This window comes from Oryza glaberrima, chromosome 12 (genome assembly GCF_000147395.1).
Source record: "Oryza glaberrima chromosome 12, OglaRS2, whole genome shotgun sequence".
NCBI lineage: Eukaryota > Viridiplantae > Streptophyta > Magnoliopsida > Poales > Poaceae > Oryza > Oryza glaberrima.
In genome coordinates, this window is record NC_068337.1 from 1,760,478 (window position 1) to 1,783,707 (window position 23,230).

At 43.7% G+C, this 23,230-nt stretch overlaps 5 protein-coding genes across 6 annotated transcripts; 2 read left to right on the forward strand and 3 right to left on the reverse strand.

The window, feature by feature from the left end:
- Positions 1-70: 70 nt before the first annotated feature.
- LOC127757126 (uncharacterized) lies at positions 71-1,837 on the forward strand. The gene is given in 6 exon segments (XM_052282562.1): positions 71-250; positions 360-492; positions 620-791; positions 794-857; positions 964-1,135; positions 1,245-1,837. Coding segments are annotated over 6 exon segments (849 nt in total). The 5' UTR covers positions 71-104; the 3' UTR covers positions 1,407-1,837.
- Positions 1,838-1,870: 33 nt separating this feature from the next.
- Positions 1,871-4,621, forward strand: LOC127757123 (calcium-dependent protein kinase 25). 2 transcript variants are annotated; one of them, XM_052282560.1, is made up of 6 exons: positions 1,871-2,981; positions 3,118-3,233; positions 3,306-3,473; positions 3,567-3,694; positions 3,777-3,876; positions 3,985-4,620. In XM_052282560.1, exons 1-6 carry the CDS (start codon positions 1,973-1,975, stop codon positions 4,087-4,089), a joined length of 1,626 nt encoding a protein of 541 aa, XP_052138520.1. In that variant the 5' UTR covers positions 1,871-1,972; the 3' UTR covers positions 4,090-4,620. The 2 variants fall into 2 exon arrangements, with proteins under 2 accessions (XP_052138520.1, XP_052138519.1); XM_052282559.1 differs by having other exon boundaries at positions 3,306-3,694; positions 3,985-4,621.
- A 1,566-nt stretch (positions 4,622-6,187) lies between these two features.
- LOC127757125 (uncharacterized) lies at positions 6,188-8,961 on the reverse strand. The gene is made up of 6 exons (XM_052282561.1): positions 8,317-8,961; positions 7,887-7,939; positions 7,698-7,762; positions 7,540-7,618; positions 6,824-7,123; positions 6,188-6,639 (listed from the first exon to the last, which is right to left on the reverse strand). Exons 1-6 carry the CDS (start codon positions 8,733-8,735, stop codon positions 6,485-6,487), a joined length of 1,071 nt encoding a protein of 356 aa, XP_052138521.1. The 5' UTR covers positions 8,736-8,961; the 3' UTR covers positions 6,188-6,484.
- Positions 8,962-11,854: 2,893 nt separating this feature from the next.
- On the reverse strand, positions 11,855-14,966 carry LOC127756550 (probable auxin efflux carrier component 1d). Its single transcript, XM_052281899.1, has 6 exons — positions 13,811-14,966; positions 13,172-13,421; positions 12,975-13,060; positions 12,723-12,880; positions 12,556-12,632; positions 11,855-12,234 (listed from the first exon to the last, which is right to left on the reverse strand). Exons 1-6 carry the CDS (start codon positions 14,847-14,849, stop codon positions 12,168-12,170), a joined length of 1,677 nt encoding a protein of 558 aa, XP_052137859.1. The 5' UTR covers positions 14,850-14,966; the 3' UTR covers positions 11,855-12,167.
- Positions 14,967-17,291: 2,325 nt separating this feature from the next.
- Positions 17,292-22,572, reverse strand: LOC127757556 (M phase phosphoprotein 10-like). Its single transcript, XM_052283093.1, has 12 exons — positions 21,709-22,572; positions 21,352-21,407; positions 20,230-20,353; positions 20,035-20,145; positions 19,774-19,911; positions 19,542-19,610; positions 19,403-19,444; positions 19,228-19,296; positions 18,433-18,504; positions 18,294-18,347; positions 18,074-18,215; positions 17,292-17,839 (listed from the first exon to the last, which is right to left on the reverse strand). The coding sequence occupies exons 1-12, from the start codon at positions 22,417-22,419 to the stop codon at positions 17,799-17,801; spliced, it is 1,629 nt and encodes a 542-aa protein (XP_052139053.1). The 5' UTR covers positions 22,420-22,572; the 3' UTR covers positions 17,292-17,798.
- Between the last annotated feature and the right edge of the window lie 658 nt (positions 22,573-23,230).

Here is a 23,230-nt window from a genome sequence, read left to right on the forward strand (position 1 = left end):
CCTCTTCCTTTCCTTTCCTTTCCTTGCCGGCCGGCCAGGCCATGGTCTACGGCTTTCTCTGCCTTAACTCTTGAGTTGACCGTTGTCCTTTGATCGAGTTGTTGATGATGGAGGAAGGAGAGAAGCAGAGCAGCGGGGGGCGGTGGCGGTGTAGGTGGCTCGTCGACGTCGGCCGGTGGCGCCCCTCCCCCGCCGAGTTCCAAGCCGCCGCCGCCGTCCTCCCGCCGCACGACCGCCCCGTCATCCACAGGTTTTTCCAACCAACTCCTCTTTCCCCCCATTGATTCCACCCACTCACTACTGCAATTGAATTCAGCCTCTAGATTTTTCTCCTCGTCCTCACGACCTCACCGGTGCAGGTTCGTCAGAGAAGAAGACAGGAAACGAGCGCTCGTCAGCCGCCTGCTCCAGTACTCGCTCGTGCACCATGCCCTTGGAATGCCATTCCACCAAATTCGCATCAACCGCACGCTTGAAGGGAAGCCCTATCTGGTAGTAGTAGTAGTCTAGTAGATTTCTCATCAATTAATTCATCCCAAATCCATATCTTCAGTTTCACGTTTACATTCTGTCAGTTTCTGAAGCCCAAATTGGAATCGATCACGTCTTCTTGTTGCAGCAGAATAAAAATGTCAACCTTCCTGGCTTCAACTTCAACACGTCGCATCAGGGGGAGTACGTTGGCATAGCATCTGAGCCTCTCTGCCTCGTTGGCCTGGACATTGTGTGCATCTCCAAGCCCCAACGAGAAACTGCCCTGGAGTTCATCAACAATTTCACTTCCTATCTCACAGACATGAGTGGAACTGCATTGTTACTGCAGACAGTCATGATGGTATGCTAACTGAGTTCTACAGGTATGAATTTGTTCTTGTTCATTTTTTTCTTTTCAGAACAAGTGCAGGGTGCTGATCATGTTTACAAGCCAAAATTTGTGGAGTTAACAATTGTCTGTTTCTGTAGGTATTGGTGTCTTAAAGAAGCATTTGTCAAAGCTACAGGTGCTGGCGTTGGATTCGGGCTGCAACGTTTGGAATTCCACCATATGAATTGGACTAATATTTCTCTCTGTATTGATGGAGAAGAGGCTAGAAAATGGATGTTTTGGCTTTTCAAGATTGATGAAATGCATTTGGTATGTCTGAATTTTTCGCATCATCTACAGTGCCTAAACTTTGGCTCTTGTACTTCTAGTTTTGGTCTTGTGATAGGTTATTTGCTTACGGTTATCAACACCACTGCAGGCATCCATTGCGAAAGGGCATCCAGAGGATGCTATTGACAGCTTCAGGAGAACATTATCTGATGTGGTTATTCAGGAGGGAGAATTGCATACGGCAATAGAAATTCCAGAAGAAGCTTTCACTCTATTGACAGTGGAACACCTTATACAGTTACATGATTAAATGGTCTTCTTGAATTTTGCGGTGACATACTAATGCAGGACTAAAATCAACAAATTGTGAGTGTATCCTGAAAGTTAAAATACATACATAGCACACCAAAATTAGGAAAAGTATCCTTGTATTTGCTCTCGGTGCTTCTGCAGAAATGAGAGCTTAAGATGTTAGGGCCTGTTTTTTCTTTCATAACAGAGGAGACGCTTGATATTGTAAGCTTTGACTAGTTTGGTAGTGTTTGCAAAGGCGCATTTTTTTTAGGCAATTGTAAAGGCAGATTGTTGATTGGTCACTGGAAAAATCTAACCAGAAAAAACTATTAGCAGCTAATCGATTGATGATTGGTCACAGGAAAATCTAACCAGAAACAATTATTAGCAGCCAAGAATAGCCAGCGACCAAACCTACGAGACGCTGAAAATCCAAACCGAAACATCTACCGCTCACTTCTTCCCGCCATTTCCTCTCAACCCATCAAACTCACACATCCATTTCTTCCTTCTACCAAAAATTCTCTCTCCGAGCCGTGCCTCTCCGTCGCCGGAGCAGGCACGCGCGCATCCCCCGACGCCATGGGCCAGTGCTGCACGGGTGGCGGGAAGGCCGTCGCCGGCGACGAGGCAGAGCCAGGGACCTCCAAGGCGGCGCCGCCGAGCCGCGGCACCTCCTCCAAAAATGGGTCCGCCAAGCAGCAGCCGTGCTCGCCGGCGGCCAAGGCGGCTGCGACGGAGGCGGCGGCGGCGGCGTCGTCGTCCAAGAAGCCGGCAGGCCCCATCGGCGAGGTGCTGGAGCGGCCGATGGAGGAGGTTCGCACGACGTACTCCATCGGCAAGGAGCTCGGGCGCGGGCAGTTCGGCGTGACCCACCTGTGCACCCACAAGGCCACCGGCGAGAAGCTGGCGTGCAAGACGATCGCGAAGCGGAAGCTGGCGAACAAGGAGGACGTCGACGACGTCCGCCGCGAGGTGCAGATCATGCACCACCTCTCTGGCCAGCCCAACATCGTCGACCTCCGCGGCGCCTACGAGGACAAGCACAACGTCCACCTCGTGATGGAGCTCTGCGCCGGCGGCGAGCTCTTCGACCGCATCATCGCGCGTGGCCACTACACGGAGCGCGCCGCGGCGGCGCTCCTCCGCGCCATCGTCGGGATCGTGCACACCTGCCACTCCATGGGGGTGATCCACCGGGACCTCAAGCCGGAGAACTTCCTGCTGCTGAGCAAAGGGGACGACGCGCCGCTCAAGGCCACCGACTTCGGCCTCTCCGTCTTCTTCAAGGAAGGCGAGGTGTTCCGCGACATCGTCGGCAGCGCCTACTACATCGCGCCGGAGGTGCTCAAGAGGAAGTACGGCCCCGAGGCCGACATCTGGAGCATCGGCGTCATGCTCTACATCTTCCTCGCCGGCGTGCCGCCCTTCTGGGCCGAGTCGGAGAACGCCATCTTCACCGCCATCCTTCGCGGACAGATCGACCTCGCCAGTGAGCCATGGCCGAAGATCTCCTCTGGAGCCAAGGACCTCGTCAGGAAGATGCTCAACATCAACCCCAAGGAGAGGCTTACAGCATTCCAAGTGCTCAGTAAGTTTATTTGTTACAGATTAATTACTCAAATCTGCTCCTTTTTTTTTCATATAGGGGTACAGTTTGGATTAATTTTCCCTTTATTGGTGTCAGAATTAAATTTGGATTCATTTGGATCAATTTGGATTTGCAGATCACCCGTGGATCAAAGAAGATGGGGATGCTCCTGATGTACCACTTGACAATGTTGTTCTCAACAGGCTCAAGCAGTTCAGGGCCATGAACCAGTTCAAGAAAGCTGCACTGAGGGTAAATATTACTCTTAATCACATCATCAGGGTAGATATATGCATCTTAATTGTTGTTTTGAATCTTCTGTAGATTATAGCCGGATGCCTGTCAGAGGAGGAGATCAAGGGGCTGAAGGAGATGTTCAAGAACATCGACAAGGACAATAGTGGGACCATTACGCTTGAGGAGCTCAAAAATGGGTTAGCAAAGCAGGGCACCAAGTTTTCAGACAACGAAATTGAGCAACTGATGGAAGCAGTGAGTCCTCATAGTGAAGCTACAAACTTCAGTTCAGTTCGAGATGAAATGCTAAAACTGACAGGACTCCTGGAAATTCCTTTCAACTTTCAGGCTGATGCTGATGGCAATGGAATTATCGACTATGAGGAGTTCGTCACCGCGACAGTGCACATGAACAAAATGGATCGAGAAGAGCACCTTTACACGGCATTCCAGTACTTTGACAAGGATAATAGTGGGTTAGTTAAGGATAGCAAAAACTGATATAACTGAATTCTGAACTTCAGGGATTTGTACACATTTATCCCATCCCTCTTGCAGGTACATCACAAAGGAAGAGCTCGAGCAAGCCTTGAAGGAACAAGGGTTATACGACGCCAATGAGATCAAGGATGTCATCACAGATGCAGACTCTAATAATGTAAGGAAGAAATGCTCTTTAAATTGTGTTCATGCAAAACAGATGAAATCGATAAAGCTGAAAATATTTGTCCTATCAAGAGACGCTGAATGCATTTTGCACATGTAGGATGGGCGGATAGATTATTCAGAGTTTGTGGCCATGATGAGGAAAGGATCAGGCTGTGCAGAAGCAACAAACCCAAAGAAGAAGAGGCGAGATCTAGTTCTATAGCGAAACAGGGTAGTGTGTATAGTGGCTGGTTTGTGCACAATTTCAAACATGATGTGCATTTACCACGAGTGTAATGTATACAATGGAATTTTCTTTCCAATTGCATATTTGCATTTCAGGTTGGGCTCAGGTTCATGTTTGGTCTTGCACATTGTCCTGGCTAGTTGTTGGGAAGATGGATTTGTTCCTTCTTTCTGTTCAGTCATCTTGTACACTACATGATTGAATCCTACCTGATTAGAAAGCCCAAAAGATTACTGGTACATTCAACAAGAACAGAGAAAGCATTCCTCTACTGCTTGTTGACAGATAAACCGTTGAGGGAAGAACAGTAAAATGGTTGGAGGTTTTCAGAACTTTCAAACACGTAATGAAGCACTCTGCAGGATCAGTTGTTAAACATATGTTCCTTCCACCCCAGGAAATAACTAAGTTAATAGGATCCTGATCAGAATAAATGGCTTGAGCCAAACAGTGGTTTTCATTTACTATGTTATAGCCAGATGAGTATGAGAAGATAAGAGATACATAAAGGTAGTTTCAAGAAACAATATTCATCAGATCTAGTTTCCTCGGTAATTTTACAAGGATGTGATGATGCAGTTGAGTAGCATTATGAAAGCAAGACCCGGAGTGCGGAGATCTACTCATATCTGAAGAGCATCACAATATTACCTGCCTATAAAATTTTCTTCGCTCCATATCAATGAAGAATCCAGGGTTTCATCAAACTAACCAAGTAGTAAAACAACTGAAAATTTAAAATATACCATGTCAATTCAAAGTTAAACAAATGCATGCATAAATAAAGCATACCAAAAGCAAGTTCACTATCACTAGGATGAACAAAAATATATCTCAAGTTTTTTACCAGATAAATTGGGGATTCTCACCTTCCTTTCACATCCACCAAATTGTGAAGCTACTCCTAAAGTGGTTATAAAAATGAACACTTCCATCAAACAGATTTTTCTCAAGGAGTGTCACGCACATACCTAGGAATAAAATCATTTAGCAGTTTGTAGAGAACCATTGGCTTGTAGTGCTTTACGCTCCTTTTGACGACGTTCTCTCTAAATTGGTCACAAGATTACACATCAACAAAACTTCAAATTGTATGTAATATATCAAGATCATAGTATAAAAAGGAAAAACATCATAATAGCACAAAGATGCTCCTATAAGAGCACTCTTCAATTGTAAAAATTTCTGGCTAGCGAATATGGAATTTCTTCACCAAATTGTCTGTCGAAAGGAAGTGTTAGGGATAGTTCGTTCCCGAAATCATAAAATTGAAGAAAGTTGCAGCACAGACGCGAGGCATTTCCACAAACAGCTGGCGCGCATGCTCGAGACAAGAAACAATCAACAGATGCACGGATCGAACTGTGGGGAAAAGGCTTGGCCAGGGTGTAGTAGGGCGACAGGATCAAAGCGTAGCCTTGGGAGATCGGAATGGGGGGATAAGGTGGGTGAAGAAGAAAGAGGGAGGAGGCGTACCCTGCGTTCCCAGTAGGGGTGGAAGCAGACGAAGTCATAGACGGGGGTGATGGTGTTGAGGAGCACCAGGTTGACTCCCGTGAACAGCAGCAGCCCCGTCATCGGCCGCGCGTGGTGCGGCATCCTCCCCTCCTTTCCTCTCCGCTCCTCTCCTCCCTTCCTCGCCTTCTTTCCCGATTGGTCAAACAACTAAACGCAGAGGCTGGATGGGCGACCTCGCTGGCGCGCCGTCCACCTCCTGTGCTGCTGCTCCTTCGCCGGCGGGTGTCGCGAGTTCCGCCGCTGGCCGGCGCGCCGGCGTGTGACAGAGTGTGCGGCGTGGAAGGGGATTTCTCCTCCTGACTTGATGGTGTACATGGGCCTCAAGGAACATGCGGCCCAATTAAAGCCCACGTACGTGGCTGAGGCCGAATACAAGGCCCACAATTAGACGTCGAGCCCACACCCTTGGTGAGCAAGCCCATCTTAGAGCATTATTGGCTGGGCCGGAAGCAAAAACTCCGAACCCGCCACCTCAGCGGCATAAAACGGAACATGAGAAACACAGTATTGTTTTCAATGGATGCACTCATGTACAACAAAACTGCATTACGGATTTATATACGTACTACGATGCATTGCGTACTCGAAAAAAGAGAAGAAAAAAAATGAAATTCGTGCTGATAGCATTTCAGATCATCAGAACCAACAATTACAATTGATGGCATAGTCTAACAGCAAGTAGCAATACAAGTGGTGGTTTCTGAGACAATATTTCTTCATGGTATCTATCTAGTGCACAATGGATCTGAAAATCTTCGGTCGAGATCCTTCGAGTTCGTAAATCCTTCTGATAAAACGGTATTTACACCAGCTCACATGGTCCTGAAATAATCTACTAGCCTCTGACAACTATCTAAGTGGTACTAATATCAACTTTGCTCTTGGAAATTTGGAAGGCTGGGGTGATCCAACTGCCACAGTTGCACTGGATTCCTGACCAGTTGAAATATCCTAGCCGTGCTCCGCAGTGGATACACGATAGCTTCCCCTCCAAAGCACCATCTTCCACTGTTCCATCAATAACAAAAGCACCAATTAGAAATGATAAAACAAATAGAATTACATAACAGATTGGACGAACACTCAGCAGTAAACACAGATTTGCTATGAGCCACATCAATAGGAGATCAATCTGAGAAGTCATTTGTGACCGTAGGTAACTGCAAAGGGCTGAATTACGAGGGTGAATTACCTGGAGTCATCCACTTCAGAGGCTCAACAAACAACGATGAGCAATCTTGTTCTTTGCTATATGATCGCTCTCCTTTTCTCTTGTTTTGCCACTGAAAGCAAGATTCACCCTCACCAGGAGTGTGGCTCACAACATTGCCCTGCACAGCAATAATTCTCCTGCATTTTTTGCAGCGGTATGCTGTTTGTTGGGTTTGCTTGTTTGGTAAATCCTGAGTAGAAGAATTAGGCTGTCCAGAAAGACCAGGATCATCTTCAAATACATAGCTTCCTATTTTCTCTCCAATTTTGTAGGATTGGCCTGTGAGAAGTAAAAAAATTGACAAGTTTAGTGAAAAGTGGCAAAGTAAGAGACTATGCATAAGAGAAAGGACAAAGGTGAAACAGTAAAGTACCCAAATCTGTCCATTTGTCAAAGATTTTTCATAAGTAAGAAACAAAAGTAAGCAATATTGAGAAGTGTATGACTGCTTTATTTTCAACAGGACTGCATGAATAGCACTCTTAGTCATGGATAATTAAAAAAAAAGCAGGAAAACATCAAATATATCATGATTCACAGACATGCAATGTTGAAATTTACTAAAACAAAGAATTTACATCTCCATTTTTTAAATAAATGCTAACCAGTGGCCAGAATCTTCACAGTTTCCCTGACATAATAACCACACAACCTGTCCAACAGTAACAAAGAATCCAAGATGAATTATGACTAACCTAGCAATTTTAAACGGAAACGCTTGTATAGAGGACTTGAAGTATCAACTTTGAAGCCCATTTCTTCAAACAGTTTCAACTGCAATTTACAACACATTCAACAAATAAATAAAAGAAAGCTAAGAGCAATAGGGTGCAAACAGATCACAAAGGGTTACCTGCTCAAGAAAACCGTCATTTGGGCAGGCTGACTCATTGACTTCCTTAAGAGACTCTAGTGCTTCTGAAACAAGACAGTAAGCATGGCATGTCACCAGAGTGTATCAAAAAGACAGCTCAGGTATTCATCTGGAGTAATAACCAAAGCAACGACTGAAAAATCACCCATTTTGTTGAAATAATCGAACCTTCCAGAGATTTTTGTTCTGTTCTCATAAGATAAGCAACGATGATGGTAGCACTGCAACAAGATACAGATAAATTTACAAGTATTTAATTTTCTTACAAATGAACAACAGTGAACAGGAGATACATCGCTGTTAACCAATATATTTGTTATAACCAATGCATCAGGACAGGCAAAAATATCCAACTTGTCAAAACAGAGCATGATACAGGGATTCACATTCCATCATATGCTTATGATTAATTGATAAATTCTTGGAACAAAATTCACAATGTCCATTTGGCTAAAACGGAAGTATGCCTAACAGATATATGTAACATTCCAGAACTAAAAATATCTAATGAACTTCACTTTGATTAGCACACGACACTAAAGATTACAAAAAAGCACAGATTACTCGGAATATTAGTGTTGGTAAATATTAATCGTACCTCCTGGAGACCCCTGCAAAGCAATGGACAAGGACGTTCCCCTCCTTCCTGCCCTCATCGATGAAATCAAGACACGGCTCGAGGTGATCGAGCAGGTTCTCCTCCTCGGTGTCCCGCAGCGGCACGGCCATCCGCGTGACCCGCAGCCCGACCCCAGCGCGCTCCACCACTCGCATCAGCCGCCCGGGGGCCACGGCGGAGACCGGCGGCGCGCCCTCCTCCCCGGCGACAACGCGGCGGACCTCCTCGGTGGGGATGGAGAGGCCCGGGCGGCAGTCGGTGATGAAGGAGATGGAGGCGGAGCTGACGACGGAGAGGAGGTGGGTGAAGCCGCCGGCTTCCGCGGTGGTGGTGGTGAGCGCGGCGATGGCGTCGTTGATGTCGCCGAAGAAGAGGCGCTCGCGGACGAGGTGCGGCATGGCGACGGGAGGGGAGGGAGACCTGGGAAGGTGGAATCCGATGGCGCGAGGTGGGAGGAGGGTGGAGCAAACCCTAGCAGAGCAACGTCGTGGTACGCTGGCTGGTGGCGCCGCCTGAGTTTCAGTGCCGCAATGGAGAAGACGACAAGGGGTTTTTTCGTTTTTACAATTGTTAGCAACCCACTTCAACAATGCAATTTCAGTAGTAGTAGTAGTATCAAATCCAACACAAGGAGCTAGTGAATCTGTTACAATAGTGAAAGGTTTTAGGCTGGAAGATGGAGGAATACAAGGGCTAGAAAGGTCTAGTAACTTCTAGACAAGCAGAGGAAGAGGGAAGGTAGAGATCGACAAGGAGGCAAGCCCGCCTCCAGGTCGCCGCCGCCGCCGTTCGCCGCCTTGGCCAATTGATCGATCGATGTCCTCTCCTATAAGCTACTGCTGCTATGTATTGCTTCAGGTTGGGGCTTGCTTGGACTTCTTGGTGATGGGCTGACAGCCCATGTGTGGCCCACCCGAGACCCTGACAACAATCTTTTACAAAAATCAAATTCTACACAATCGAGAAAACAATCAAACCAACTACTCCCTCCTACGGGTGAAATGGGGTCGTTTTCATCGGATCGCATCCTTCCCATATCCTAACCCATATTTAATAATTGGAATCGGGTCAGACATAGATAGTATCGAATACATATACAAACATGGATAATATCGGTCATAAATACGGAACGAATAGGTATCAATTCAGACACCGTGTAATATCTGTATTATTTATTGGATAATCCGTATCCATCGGATACCACCCTCTCAAATCCGATCACGTATCAGCCAAAATGTACCCGAATTCGGCTTCGATATCTGTACAAACACCCGAGTACCCGGATTTTTGACCCGAAATTGCTCCAAAATAATACGGGCGGGCGACTGGACGGAAATATCCATCCCTTTTCACCCCTACTCCCTTTATCCAAGTTAGGACCAGATGGAACATTTCACGGTATAATGAATTTGAATAGGTCTAAAATATCTCATCCAATCATAGATTGCTATACTACGAGACTAAGGGAGTATATTAATGTAAAAAGAATACCCAGCTCTATATAAGAGATATAAAACAAATTCAAAATACATAGGTTGGGATCTAAACCGAAAAAATAATAAAAACTACTTGCTCTAAAAACCGTTGCAATTTCGTTGACAAATTGTATAAATTTTATCTATATTTTGAGTTTACCTTCTCTTAAACTTGACCAATTTATTCCACGATTTTGTAAATTAGGTCTGTGGATATGTCTAATAACCCTTAGTAACCGTGTACTATGCCAGATGATCTAAAAGAGTGTGATGAAGAGTAAAAAAAATCTTCTTCACAAGATCCATGCATTGGTACTAAAGAATTTTTACGGTCCTTATAAGTATATAAATTTTATACTAAATTTTTTTATATCATGATATGCTAATATACCAAATTTTATAATAATAAATATGTCTCGGCAAAAATGATAAAATTACCGTTGGTTATAAGCTTCAGAGACATCCAACCGTGTCAAGTCTGTCACAGGACGAGAAGAGTGGAGTATAATCGTCGGTTGCTGCTTCAACCTTCAAGTGCGCATGCCTAAAGCCAACACTTTTGTCTGACTCCCAACACAATCATTTTTCTGTCCTGCTGTTTCGAGCAAACAGGCCAGCCATTAGCCTTTTAATTTTGGGCCCAAACTTTTTGTTATACTTGGGAGTAGTACTAGAAAAGATGCGCAAAATGCTACGCATGTTTTTCTTCATTTGAAACTTGAAAAAAGTGGCAAAAAGATTCCATCTTTCCGCTTCTTTGGAACAAAGGAAAAGTAGATAAAAAGAAACATAGAGAAAATTTTAAAGGATTAGAGAATGTTTGGTTGTAAGCTACATTTTACCATAGTGTGCAAACCTAAGGTTAGACAAATTTAATCAATTTGGTAAGTGTTTGATTGTAACCACCGTTAATAAGATTCCCCTCTAACTACTCCCTCCGTTTCAGCTTATAATATGTTTTCAATTTGATCAAAGTCAAACTACTATAAGTTTGATAAATTCTTTAGAAAAAAATAGTAATATTTTTAAACAAGACAAATATATTATGAAATTTTATTTAATTATAGATTTAATGAAACTATGCTGGTGTTGTAAATATTATTTTTTTTCTACAGAATTAGTTAAACTTATAGTAGTTTGACTTTGACCAAAGTCAAAACGTTTTATAACCTGAAATAGAGGGAGTCGGTCTCATGTGTTAATAACTTAAAAAATGTGGCAAGATTCCCTTTGACTTATTTTATTCAGTCTAATACAATATAGTTCATAACTATAGTGTAAAACTAGTTCATAACTAATACAATATTTTATCCAGTCACCTAACAACATTGTGGAACTAGTCCATGGTAAGGAAAATAACAAAAATAATTCATAAGTATATGGGCTTCTCATATAGGATAAAATATATTATTTGTCTCTACTTTCTCTCCTCCTAATACTATTTGCTATTTATATACATTGTGAATGTTATAATAGTTAAAACCCACATATATAGGTCCCATTTATATGGACTATTTTTGCTATATACATTGTTGTTGCCCTTAGTAAGTTATGTCTAAGAATTTATTCACCTCACCTTAAACAAAGTGTAACAACTTTTGTTGGCAAGTGATGATAAAGCGTTCAACCCCTAAAATCCATTGAAAAATTTCCCCATATGATCTTTTGAAACATAGAAATGGCTTCCCCAAAATCCTTTAAAATTCCTATTGCTCATTTTGTAGGAATTTTGACAGAAAACTAACATGAGACTAGACCTCATGTTTTCTCATCCTTGTAACTTAAAGTTTCTTGATTTTCCTATGGTACTACAAAACAATACTTTTTACAGAATCCTATAAATTTATAAATTTATTTCCTATAATATTTGTTATAGCATGACATCCTATTCCTACGATTATTCCCGTGTTTTCAGAATCTTGTCTTCCAAAGGAGCCCTCAAACTCAGAAACATTTGAAAAGGAAAATCCGGAGCTAATCTCTCAAGAGATTAAAAATAAATTCCTTCAGAGTAGCTCCTTAAGTAAGCGCATTACCATCAGTTATTGAAATGCTAAATAAGCACTGTTCAATGTCTTACTACATTGTCAGTAATTTGAAACAGACCTTCTCAATGTCTTACAAATTGGATGCCTGTTATCACTAATGTGATGTCTATGTTCCTAATCTTCAATCAGAAACCGTGGCTGGCCGTCACTTGAACCCAAAAGTCCTCGGATAATTGTCCACCTAGCATCACTAAGCTGACCTATCATCCAAACAAAATCTGAGCAACTAAAACAGAACCATAAATCCTAATCAAACTGTCAGTAACATCAAGTTCTTGCACAGTTGAGTTGAGACTTGGAGAGCTCTTCAGAGCCCCAGCAGTATGTAGTAGACCAATGTGATGGGGAGAGCTATCAGCATCCCGAATATCACGCTGCAGAACAAGAGTTCATGGTCATGTCAGATACAATGATAGTGTTATAGAATCATGGTTAATGGTATTGTTATGGACTCTGCCTTTGTGGATGATAAATCATGAGTAAAAATGGCTTTCTTAGTCTAAAACAATATGATTAGGAATCATCAAAAGCTGCAAGATGCGCCCCTTTTCAGAAAATTCAGTGCATGGCGTTTGTGATACAATGGAAAAGGGAACCGGGAAACAGGGCGAGAGATTTCAGGGCATAAAAGAAAAGAAACCTAAAAATGGGGACATTTCTCCAATACTAAAAAAATGGTGGTAAAGAGATCATACGCTGTGCTCAGAATGTTAGGATGAACATTGTACTCCTTGGCAAACACGAAGGGCACGATTCCTTGAGGAAGAGCGGCCTGAGAGTTCAATGACAATTGTTGAGTTACGATAGATTCTTTTGCAGTTAAGGATGCATTTTGGTGCAGAAGCCTGAACTTGCAGCTAACCTGAACAATGGCAATGTGCAGAAGCACCCCGCGAAGTCCGACGGCGATGGAGGCCGCAGCCATGACGGCAGGACCAACGAGGAACCTGACGGCCATGGCATACGAAGCAAGGGAGTTCCCACAGGCAATGATCCGTGGCTGCAATGCCATGAACAATCCTGCAAACCAGAACATAGTTCAGTCATTGCAATCAGACATGGAACCATGTAAGATTACAGCAATGCAGCATGTATCAGAGATGCACAAACAAACCTAGGCTGAACATGGCCATTCCGAGCCCTGCATCTGAAAGGATCGAAATCGACCGGGCGATGATAGCCGGCATCTCAATTCCCCACCTGAATTACATCACATTGTTCACAAGATTAACAACACATGCAACAAACAGAGATGACTGATGATGAACATGGCAATGTGAAAAGTGTGAGTAAAATGTTTGCTTAATTGACCTGTAGGAGACGAGGGACCAGATGACACCGAGGAGGCTGGAGTAAGTGTTTGGGTTCCTGATCAGCTTCCTCCAGACCATGATCAGTATGAGCCTCGTCATCACGCTCGCCGGCGGCATCGCTGCCGCCCTCCCCTCGCCGTCGTCCTTTGGCCGGAGCTGCGCCGTCGAGTTGGACCCCAGCTTCGACAGTGTCGGCCCGTCCTTCTCATTCTTGTTCCCGAAGCTGTACTCATCATAGGCCTGAGCTCCTGTGCATCCATCAAAGAACATTTTCTTTTGTCAAATCAGTAGTTTACTGTTAAGATTTTGTCTTAACAGTACAATTCAACTCTACTTAACAGTCAATGTCACTGTTAAGATCAGAAAAGCTTACATGAATTAACAATTCAAGAAGGTAAGTTTGTGAAAAAGAATCACTTCAAGAATGTGGTATTAAATCAGTATACGCAGTTGAGTTCTCCAAACAATCAGCAGACCAGTGTGATCTGGACCGTTGATTATACTGATCGGATGGTCAAGAGCACAAGACAAGAGTGATTAATTGTGCAGAAGCAAACAACAGTGTATGTAATACACGCGGGCAAAACAAAAAGGGAAGTCAAAGTGCACGAAAAGATGATAAAAAAGGTGTCGTCACCTTTGGCGTCGCCGTGGTCGGCGCCACCACCGCCGAAGACGTGCACCGCGCCGGCAGCGGCGGCGGCGGCGGCGCGCTCCGACACCGGCGAGGCGCTTGAGCTCCACACGAACATGTGCAGGTCCTTCCTCTTCCCCACCACCGGCTGCGGCGAGTGGCCCCCGCCACCGGCGGCGCCCTTCTCCTCGTCGCCCTGCTTGCCGTTGCCGACGATGTTGAAGAACTCGGCGTGGTTGAAGCTGGAGCCCCGCGGCGTCGGGTTCCGCGACGACTGCAGCGAGTAAATCTCGACGCCGGAGAGGTTGGAGACGCGCGGCTGCATGGACTGCGAGTGTGACTGCGTCCCGTGCGAGCACGCCGCCTCGGAGCGCGAGCTCGTCGACTTGCGCACGGTGACCCGCATCCTGCCATCGTCCCCGACCTCCGCCTCCGCCTGCAGCTCCGCGGCTCCACCACCGCCGCCGGCGAGCGAGACGACGTCGGAATCCACCCGGAAGGAGACGATGGAGGCGGCGGTGTCCGGGAACTGCTCCATGACAAGAAGCCGCGCGCCACGGTACTCGAAGAGGAACAGCATGAGCGTGTACCAGATGATGCACTGGAGCACGACGATCTGCACCATGAGGCTGCCGGAGTCGGCGCCGGCGCCGGCGCCGGCGGCGGCGTACATCCCCTTGAGCAGCGGGATGCCCATGACGAGGGTGTTGGGGAGGGTGGAGAGGGAGAAGAGGGTGATGAGCCAGTCGAGGGACCCGCGCGCGGAGAGGCGGCACCAGAGCGCGAGGAGGGCGAGGACGATGAGCTTCTGGAGCGTGTCGGCGGCGAGGAAGCGGAGGTTCATGGCGAAGGGGTTGTTGGTGGAGATGAAATGGAAGGAGAGGAGCGGGACGGCGAAGAGCGCGACGAAGCGGTTGATGCCGGAGCACTGGTCCGGGGAGAAGATGCGCCACCACCGGACGGAGGCGTACGCCAGCGTCATCGCCACGTACAGCGGCACCACCGCCGTCAGGACGTGGTACAGGTCAACCACCGAGATCATGGCTACCAATGAAAGGCTTCTTATTGTTCTTGGTAGAGGCACACGAACTCCTTCAACAAGGAGGAGGAGAATAGGAGATGGAGGTGAGCTGCAATGGAGAAGCAAGAACAAGAGAGGTTGAAGAAAAAGATAGGGGGGGGGGGGGGGGGGGGGGGGATACAGATGAGGCAAGGTGGTCAGGGGAGGGGCAATGCAGGGGGTGCAGCTTTGGGCAAAAGCAGCAGCGGAGCTAGCATGGCGAGCTGCAAGGTCACTGGGCAACGCTAGCAGCAGCAGCAGCAGGTAGCATGGTGGTGGCTCGTCTGGGTTGGGAGTACATCCTCGGTCAAAAAAAATATATTATGCATACGATCTAACTGTTTGACTCATGTTATCACTAAATTTGATTAACGATTATAAACAACTATACAGACATATGAACATGTTATTTTTTAATTGATCTATAATTACATGTCTCTAATTGTACATAAGTTGTACTATAGGGTCATATACAAAACCGTACAATTATCACGACATCACGTGCTCTTCTTAGTTTTTGAAACCAATATATTTCGTGGTAACCGTTAAATGATACCTCATACTCCGTAGGTGGCAATGACCTCATCTCAAGGTTTAGGGCCTGTTTAGTTCATGAAAAGAAAATTTTTGAATGTCACACCGGACGTTTGACCGAATGTCGGAAGGGTTTTTGGACATGAATTAAAAAACTAATTTTATAACTCGCCTGGAAACCGCGAGACGAATCTTTTGAGCCTAATTAATCCGTCATTAGTACATGTGGGTTACTGTAGCACTTATGGCTAATCATGGACTAATTAGCCTCAAAAGATTCGTCTCGTGATTTCTTCTCCAACTGTGCAATTAGTTTTTTAATTTATCTGTATTTAATACTCCATACATATATCTAAAGATTTGATGTGATGTTTTTGGGAAAAAGTTTTTGGAATTAAGCAGGCCTTAGTAAACCTGGTATACGTATAGCGTGGCTTATGCTGGTTCAGGTTTACGGCCAGAATTTGATTTTTTTTTTTAACGAAGAGAGTACAGTAGTGAGCAATGCTGCAGCGAGTAAGAGCAGGTATAATAGCAGGCTATAAACCAGCTATAAACATATTTTACGAAGATAATAGAGAAGTGAGATGAGTAGCGGACTACAAATTTATAGCCAGCTGTAGCACGAATTTCAAGACGCAGTGTGTATGATAAATAGGACAAAGTATTAATAGTGTAGTATATAAGGGCAGTCACAACCCATAGTGTCCATAAACAGTGTCTAAGGTACCATGTCAATAAGACATCACAATAGAAACTACACTCTATAACCCATGGTTTTTTAAAGTGGACCATTAATATATGTTCTCGTGTTGAAGCTGTGTCCTGCATGAGACCCAGTTTCTTCCTCTCTTTACTCTCTCTCTTAATTAATATAGTGTCACATAAACTAAAAGTTCTACATATCAATGTAGTTAATGTCATAGACACTATCCTAGTTAGAGGGTTGGGACTGCTCTAACTATTGTATGAAGTAGCTATTAAGTTAACGGTGATTTGGAGTTAGTAGTTGGCTATACTATTAAACGAAAGAAAAGGAGTAGGAGTAGAGTAGTACGCTGAGTTACTGCGGCTGGTTGGCGTAATGGCGGACAAGAAAGACGGGGCCGACGGGAGCATGCCTATGCGTTGGGAGGCGCGACCGGCTCAGCAGCTGAGCCTGAGCTGAAGAAGAAATTGTCCCTAGCTGCTACTGTAGGAGTAGTAGCTGCGTGCGACTCATCATGTGTTGGGAGAATCCTATAAAGATCCAAAACTTTATGCAGTGTAGTGTTGGACTTTCTGGCTTGCTACCTCTGCCTGGGGCACATTTGCTGTTACACACTGTGCATTCGCACGTCCTTGCTGGTTCACGGTACACCACTGTGCATACTCCAGTGTATCGTTGTTACAAATGACATTTGCTAGAATGGCGACGGCCAGTCCAGTCTCCAGTAGTAGTACAGCACAACATTGCTCTACGGCCAACTCTGCATTCGCAGCAGCACATGTGCAGAGTTTGTGCTGCTGCTGTGGTGCATTGCAGCTCATTGCGTCACTCTCGTTCATCTACCTCTCCAGTCTTGCGAACCCGGAACGAACAGAAAACGTATACTACTCCCTCTACATGTACGTGTACTGTACTCCACTGGAAGATGATAACTTTGTAACGTGCATGAAGATGACGACGCATGGCAGAGTATCTACAACATGATTTTTGATTCCCAACTCTACGTCCTCATTCTCGGGTCCAAGCTTGACCTGCGTACAGGCATCTCTACCTGCTACTGTAGCTGATAGTACAATCCCCCATAACCCATGTTTATTTTGCTTTCTTGCCATACTATAGTCTATAGCTGCATCACCTTTATTAGATCAATCTAATCCCTCAATGTGGCAAAAAAAGCAAAGGATCAAAATGATACTAATACACCGCACGCAAATTTCAGACATCTGCAAACCAATGCCCTCACGTATCAAAAACAGAACATATGCCTCTGAATACATGCACTCCATTGATACTCTATAGTGTAAAAAATGATATTGTAAAATTGCAGTACTACACTACTACTACGACTAGTGTAACAAGAAACAAAAGATTTCTTTTACCCATCCCACATTCCAATACGTTCGCTCGCCTTTTCTTGTGGGACGGGAGATGGGTTACGTCAGGGTCTTTGACCTGGAACAGCTGTCTGTCTGTTGTGCCACCAGAGTACAGATCCTGTGATCAAACGCATTGGAGCCCAACCCTTCACACTACCTTTCCTAGCCTGCTCTCTGCCTCCATGTCTGTCAATGCTGCGTTGCCATTTGCACAATACTCATCATGAATGGATCCTTGGGTCAAGAGGTAATGCTGAACAGTAAAAATGGCTGACTACTTGTTCATAATGTAAGCGTTTCCCCAGTATTGAGTTAATCTTTCTGCATCTTGGCTGGCCTCTCCTTATGCGATCCTGTATGGTACAAAAGTATGAAAAACTAGCAGGCCTCAATCTATTCTCGTACCCAACTTTGCAATTGGAAATATTGCTAGCTATAATTGAATTTGTGTTGCTCAAACTACTTCCATGTTTGAATGAACAATGAAATGTTTTGAATGAGGAAGTAGGAGCATTATCCATGTCAGGTCAGAATATTTATACTAAAAGCTAGAAGGAATGTATCTTAAAAAACATAAGGACATTTACCTGCATATCTCCTTTTCTTGTTAGCTCTTCTTCTTTTGCGCTCAGCTTGTGTAAGTTCTGCTTCTTCTTTAACATCACCTTTTCCTTCAAAAATTTCTTCAGGAGCAAGCATTGCAGCATCTGAAACAGCTACAGGTGCAATCTGCAAAAAGAGAGAGAAATCATGACATGAAATGCTCAACCGTATAAACATCATGGAGAAATGAAGGATTTTATTTACCTCCTCCATTGCTAGAGCTGGTACATTTGCTTGTATAGACATATCTTCAATGACCTGAAAAGTGAATATTTACCTTGTTAGTTAACTTCGCTGAAAGAAATTACAAATGTAAGTAAAATATCTTGTCACTATTCCATACCGGCTTTGGAGCAAAGTGGAAATGAGATAGTGCATCCAACTTCAAGCATATTCTCTTAAATAAGGTATTTGCCTAAGTGGAAACAAAAGTTAGGTCAATGCAGCAAGCCTCCAATATCATTACAGGGGAAAAAATATGCATAAAGCACCAATGAAATGGTGGGAACAAATTTATAAAGACCACCAAGTTGATAATGGTACCTCAAAAAATTACAGTTTTAAAAATCACCGAGTATGACGGTATGACCCATTTGCATGCTTATTGCTACATAGTTAGTACTAAGTTAACAACAATGTGATCACAAGTAATCACTTCTCTATTTTTCAAAAGAAATCGATGTCTGCTTCTACCATAAAAAAAACAAACTTTAATCAATTGCATGCTCATGAGGTACAGCATTATCAATTCCTTTCAAAAGATCTTTCTCAAAGACATTGCAAGTACCTTTGCCACCATCACCACACACAGAAGAAAATATTGAATAAAGTAGCAACACTAGCAATCAAGACAAGCATTGATACAAGATTTCTTTTTTTTTTTACATGTGAGTGTGTGTGTGTGTGTGGTGGGGGGAGGTCATAATAGAATGACATGTATTCAATGAGAAGAACTCAAGATTTCCTCTTTGACATGTAGGATTTCTTCTTTTTGCAGCTTGCTTTTAACTAAAAACAAATGACATGCAATCACACAGCAATTAAACAAAAGAAAAAAAAAGTCCTTAACAATAGAAACAGTACAGCCTTAGTCCCATGAAAGCCAATAGTCATTATAATAGAAAGCGATTAAACTCACCTCGTTCTTAAGTTCATCTGAAATAGAAAGTGGTGCAGGTGCAAGGCCAGCCTTTTGCGCATAATCGTCCTGTACAAACACAAACACCAGCCCTCAATAAATCATCATTAAACTGATCTTAAGTAGCAACTTCTTTGAATATAAAAAATAAAAGCTGTATTCTGATAGTGCAAACCTCATATAGTTCAGCAAGACCCTTCTTGCTCTTACTTTCGTCCTGTTGAAATAATATTGATAACGGTAAGACAACAATTACATGATTAGTTATTGTTATCATCAATGAGTTATGTTCTTGGACAAGACTAAAAGTATACCAGATCCTTTTGTTCCTTTGGGGATTTAAATTGCAAGGGAGAAGGCTTTTCAACATCGTCAAAATGACCCTACATGGAATCAACAAGTAAAGCTCCCTCAGTATAAGTAGCACAAGGCCACAAATACAAAAATATATGTCCAGAATAAATTTATTCTCCAGCACTGTAACAAAGTTAACCAAGTTGCAAAACTGCCCATTATGCCATGTCCAAAAAGGAACAACACACATACCTCTATTATTCTTTTCTTTATCATCTCTTCAAGAGAAGCAGTGACTTCCTCAGTGATTACTGGGGCAGGTCTTACATTGTGCTCAAAATCAAGGTCCACTTCTAGAGCACTGTTTTTGGGTCTGCTGGAAGCATTAACCTACAAGAAAATTTCAAGTGGTTTCTTTACCATGAACTGATGATTTAATACCAGAACAGTTTCAAAGTTAAAAATCTGTTTTGTTCTAGAAACTAATGAATGGATAAACATATTATATATTACCTCTCCCTGCATGGTCCACGTACTAGGTTCAAGATTAGCTTTCTCCATTTCCTCTATTTTAGCATGCATCTTCAGGCGCGCCTTCTCGTGAGTTGACAAACCCTGTTCATCCTGCAGAATTGGAAGAATATGCTGATAATATACATGTGCCTAACTTGTTTATATTGAAGTGAGTAAGTCTAGTACTTGACTAACATTTCCATCATCATTTTTGTCATCAACTTCTGGTTCATCTGGTTCATCCTTGAATTGAACTTTCTTGGAGCCACCTTTCTTCCTTACTTTTTGGTCATCAGCTTCCTCAAAAAAATCCTTATACCTGGAAAAATCATCTTTGCTGGTCAAAGCATAATACTATAAATGAACAAATATTAAATACAACCGAAGTCTGGGCATAACGATTAAGCTTTGCTGAGTCAATACAACATATGGAAACTTCTGTAAAGGCTCCACTGGACAAATACAAGGCAGGAAAGAATGATGTAATGCATTTATGTGCATGGTGAGATCTTGGAATTGTCTAATCAGATCTCTTATCCTTCCAGGGACATTTGCAGTGGCTAAGAAGTAGACAGAACTTACAGCTCAGTTTTGCCTAGGTTATATGCTAAAAAGCTGTGTTTTTTAGGGTGATATTGTGTCTCAACCTTTTTGTACATGACATATAAACTTGTAGGTATCCTTTGCTATTATCCTATGAGTTATGCGAATGTGGCAGTTTTTTTCACAGCACTCTATTCCCACATTGCCACACATGTGGTTATACCTATATTTTAGTGTTCAACAAACTTCTTCTTTGCCTTATGCTTAATCTAATTGTTTTTTCATAAATCCATTTTCTTGTGCTATCATCATTTTTTTAACAATTTACATGAAAATGTAATATGTTTGTCTTACATACTTAATGTTTTCTAATTTAATTGAGTCCATTCCATGCCATTATTTGGAGCCAATTGTTTTCCTACTCCATTTGCCTTTGTATGCCCTTCTCTGAGCTAAACAGGTCATATTGTATGACAGTTAACTTAAACAGATCAAATTATGTGTCGAGCATGAAAATGATAAAATAGGAAAAGGTTGTGAAGAATTATTCAAGTGATTCTACAATTCAAATTTATAAATGACTACCATTTCCATTTCTACGAATATCATACCGATCTTCACAAAAGCAATTCAAATGTAGTTAAAACCATCTGATATCCCAGTATATAATCACTTAAAGATAAAAAACACTGTGCGGAAACCCGAACTGTTTCGCATTCTGTGATTCTATCAATCATGATATGAGCATTTTCAGAAAATAGCATAAAGGCTTACATTATATCTCCAACTGCACCCTCTTCTTCTTCTTCTTCATCGTCAAAGTCTTCCAACTATATTAATAAAAAACGATACTTAAGAATCACATTTAGCAAGCATACATCTTGCATTAAACCATACCCAATGCTAGCTCCCAATATAAGCCTATTAGCTCAAGCGGGAAACTGTTTTAAAACTTAATCCATATGCTCAATTTCCTGAGGTAATACAGATACTATCTTTTGCGACTACAGAAATTCCGGTGTCTACTCCTGAGATACTTCTAGATCAGTGGTTCTATATATCAATCTTCTTTATGAGAGCTAATACTGGTCTCTAAGAATTTAACAAGGGATGTGATTACGAAATGCTTACGTCCAAGTGTTCATCGTCATCTTCTTCATCCTCATTGTCCTCATCCTCATCAAGGTCCTCCTCTTCCTCCTCATCACTATCTTCTTCCATCCAGTTCTTTGTTTTCTTCTTCTTCTTCCCTTGCTTGGCACCACCACCATATTCCGCCTCCTCCCCCTTTACCATGAACTTATCGAGATCCTTTATCTTGAAGAACTCGTCCTCCACTTGATTCCCTGCTTTATCCTCCAATTCTTCTTTGTCTTCTTCCTCTTCCTCTTCCTCCTCCTCTGACTCCTCTTCATCATCTACATCGTCCAACTCCTCCAATTCTTCGTCACCTTCACCATCCTCCTCGTCCTCCTCCTCTGACTTCTCTTCGGCATCAGCGGAGTTCGATTCCGTACGAGGCGGCGGCTGAGACGGGGGTTGCTTCTCGAGGCGGCGGAGCTGGCGGCGCAGGTGGGGGATGAGGGGGCGGGAGAGCAGCTCAATCTGGGACCAAATCTGCTCGGCGTCGAAGGCGGGGCCTGCGAGGAGGTTGGAGAGCGGGGGCGGCTGCGCGGGGGAGAAGGGGACGAGCGAGGCGTAGAGGTGCTTGGAGGCCTCACGGGCGGCGGCGGCGAGGTCGGCGGAGGGGGAGAGGTAGAGGGCCGGGTCGGCGTCGCGCAGCCGCCGCAGCGCCGCCTCGCCCTTCTCCGCGTCGAGCGGCTCGTCCAAATACATCGCCATTACTGGGTGGGAATCGTCCGTCGGAGCCGGAGCGTGTGAGGAGAGGGGAGACCGGAGGCGGAGGCGGAGGCGCGGAGAAGAGGAAGGGGGCTTAAGCTAGGGTTTAACGGGAGGAGACATGACATTTTCCCTTTTATTTTCTCAAGCGCAGAAAATTGAAAATATAGGTCCTGGAATTTAACCGTTCAGAATCTCAAGGTATCAACATTTTTGGACGGAGGAAGTATAAGTTTAGAGGAAAAAAGTTTGTATTGAAACCAGAAACAAGTATGATAATTTCTTTATGGTGTTATTTCTTTTTTTTTTCCCTTCTACTACTATGTAATTAGATTAGCTCAAAAGTTTGGCATCCATCCAATTTCATTTATATCAACTTATGCACATCAAATTAGAGGACAAGCTTACTAACTCATTTAATTTGTGTAGATATTTCTGGCATGATGTAATTATTCTTGGATAGTCGAGGACGATGAGATGTGGGACAGTGGGAGTATGCAAACAGCGGTGGAGAGCTCAAAGGTGGATGCCGCGTCAAAAGCAAGGGACGGAGCTCACCGAAGGATGCAATGCAAAGTCAGGGGGGCGTGCAGGAAAGATTACCTACCAAACTCTAGGCAACTAGAGCCATAGGGAGGATGCCATGCAAAGCTGTGCTCTAGCTTTGTTTATGCGGAGGTGCCCTTCGGGCCTCTAGCAACATGGAAGTTAGACTGGACTAGCAACAACAAGAGCACTACCACCTTATAGGTGGCTACAAGGTCATTTTGGTATTTTTGCCTTATCCTCCACGTCGGACATGGACGAAACTGCA